The sequence below is a fragment of the Pinus tabuliformis genome, chromosome 1_2 (assembly GCF_031772625.1).
Source record: "Pinus tabuliformis cultivar Carrire ecotype Pingquan chromosome 1_2, CPIR1, whole genome shotgun sequence".
Taxonomy (NCBI): Eukaryota; Viridiplantae; Streptophyta; class Pinopsida; order Pinales; family Pinaceae; genus Pinus; species Pinus tabuliformis.
Window position 1 is genome coordinate 27,532,963 of NC_142298.1, and position 2,439 is coordinate 27,535,401.

At 39.4% G+C, this 2,439-nt stretch overlaps 1 protein-coding gene across 1 annotated transcript; it reads left to right on the forward strand.

Moving 5' to 3' along the window:
• The first annotated feature begins 804 nt into the window (after positions 1-804).
• LOC149204195 (uncharacterized) lies at positions 805-1,622 on the forward strand. Its single transcript, XM_089397070.1, has 2 exons — positions 805-1,080; positions 1,443-1,622. Exons 1-2 carry the CDS (start codon positions 805-807, stop codon positions 1,611-1,613), a joined length of 447 nt encoding a protein of 148 aa, XP_089253196.1. The 3' UTR covers positions 1,614-1,622.
• Positions 1,623-2,439: the final 817 nt, after the last annotated feature.

The following is a 2,439-nucleotide window of genomic DNA, read 5'->3' on the forward strand; positions in this document are numbered from 1 at the left end:
GTATGTATTTATAAAAATCTATCACTTTTATCTTACAATAAAGTAATCCTACCTTTACGTTATATTTTCTTTTTTTATAATAAATCCTTTCGAATTCTATAAATATAACTATAACGTGCCGGCAGGGGCAAGTGCAGGGAGAGTTTGGGGACGTACGGGCTGCTCTTTCGACGCGTCTGGTAAAGACAGCTGCAACACTGGTGACTACGGCGGCTTGCTCAGCTGTCAAGCCGCTGGACGGTCTCCTGCAACGCTGGCTGAATATACTCCGAATGGGGCCAACGGTCGAGACACATATGACATCTCTCTCGTTGATCTATTTAATCTGCCTCTCTCCATAACTCCCTCGGACTCTAGCTGCCCAACGGTTGACTGCGGCAGCAACATAACTGCTAGCTGCCCTACAGAATTGAAAGTGGTCGATGGATGCGATAGTGCTTGTGCTGCTCTGAATACTCCCATCCATCGACCACCTCCGAGCTGGCACCCGCTATGCTGGCGCATTTTCAAACCAACGCTCGCTAATTTTCAAACGATTCCTCGCGCCAAACATTCATTTGCTCCATTCGCCCTCCCAGAACAGGTCCTCTGCAACCCTCTCGATCATTCGTTTCTCCTGCTCACGGTGCTCATGAGATTAGAACCCACATCGACGGGCTATTCTCTGTTATATAAGACACTCCTCTCCCTGGCCTGCTCTAATCTCATCTTCATTTACATATTCTTTACATATTCTGAATCACTAGAAATCTTTGTATCTATTCCACTGTGATTGAATTCCATTACTGTGTGTTGAAGGAGAAAATGTCTCATCACCACCACCACAAACATCATGAGCACGGGCACCACCATAGCAGACACCATCAGAACGAAGAGGAAATCAGACACCATCAGAACGAAGAGGAAATCAGAAGGCCGGGAATTGTTAACTATGGTGAAACGGCAGCCCAGGGAGCAGATCTGTACGCTGTAGACTACGAGAGGGCTATGAAGGAGCAGAAACATCATAAACAGATGGAGCATGTAGCGGAAGTGGGAGCAGTCGCTGCAGGAGCGTTTGCAATGGAGATATCTTTTCGAGTCCTTAATCTCAATTTTCAATCCATATACAGACCTGAATTTATTTTAATATACCATAGCTAATTCTGACAGAGATCTATTAAAAACAAAGCAATAAATATAGGGGATATCACAGAGATCATGATGGTTGATAATGCCAATAAATTCGATCGATGGGATTTAAAGTTTAAACTTGTGATTTTTTTGGTAAACCACTGTTAAATTTAACTTGATTATTGATTTCTGCAATATTTCGTAATAGGATGAACTGAAATATTTCCATAATTTGCAATTAAGGGAAGGATTAGCTTAAATTATCAATAGGATAATGATAACCGTTATAAAATGAATGTGAATATTGATATAATATTTTGTGCATGCAGTATGAGATGCACGAAGCAAAGAAGAATCCAGAGCACGTTCATAGGCACAAGATTGAGGCAGAGATTGCAGCAGCTGCTGCAGTTGGAGCAACCTGGTACGCCTTGTACGAGCATCACCAGACGAAGGAAGGTCATGGCAAAAAACAACACCACCATCATCACCACCACTAGCTGCCCACAACAAAGAATTTAAAATAATTTCCTTCTTTAGCTAAAGAAGTTAGTCATTATTTGATCATTGGTTTCAGCTTCTTTTGTTGTTTGAACTTTATATTCAGTGTGGAGTTATGGAGTTCAGATGAAAATTGAAATTGAAGTCAACTGATTCATCTGTCCTCTTCCATATTTTCATATCAGTGTGCTTTCCTGTATGTGCCTTATCCATGAGATCGAATCCGTTTGAATCGGTTTGTTTTGTGAAGCCAGTAAAGATTTTATTGTGAATAATCCATCACATTGTGAAACAGTTATCATATTATTGTGAATATGGAGTTTCTGATTCTTCAACACTGTTCCAATATTTTATTTAAGGTAGAACTCGTAGAATTTAAAAAAAAAATTGGAGACTGATCAGAGTCAGGTTAAACAATTTACTTAATTTTTATTAATCAAATTACTAAATATTTCCAAATTTTACAATCCTGTTAAATTCAACTCCACCATGAAGACTTTAACATGAACACAATTCACTTTCAGAAAAGCCATTGACAATGTTTGCATTGCATGAACCCAAAAGCCTTTTAAATTGTGATAGGCCACCATGGACAATGTTTGCATTGCATGAACCCAAAAGCCCCTTAAATTTTGAAATGTTGACATCATGAAGGCAATGTCTTTAATCGTAACTCTGTAAAATTTATCCCTAACAGTTTTTGCTATATAAACATCGAATCGATGATACTCACGCTTTATAAAATGGATTGAATCTTGATCAGTCGAGGACAGCTTTTGGGGTTTGAAAAAGGCATGTCGGACGAGAGAAGAAGAATTTGATACC

What these genes read in the sequence shown, in the direction of transcription:
- LOC149204195 (XM_089397070.1), top strand. Translation starts at nt 805, where the DNA reads ATGTCTCATCACCACCACCACAAACATCATGAGCACGGGCACCACCAT. An exon ending in CAATGGAGATATCTTTTCGA is followed by an intron (nt 1,081 to 1,442) that starts GTCCTTAATCTC and finishes TTGTGCATGCAG; the next exon opens with TATGAGATGCACGAAGCAAA.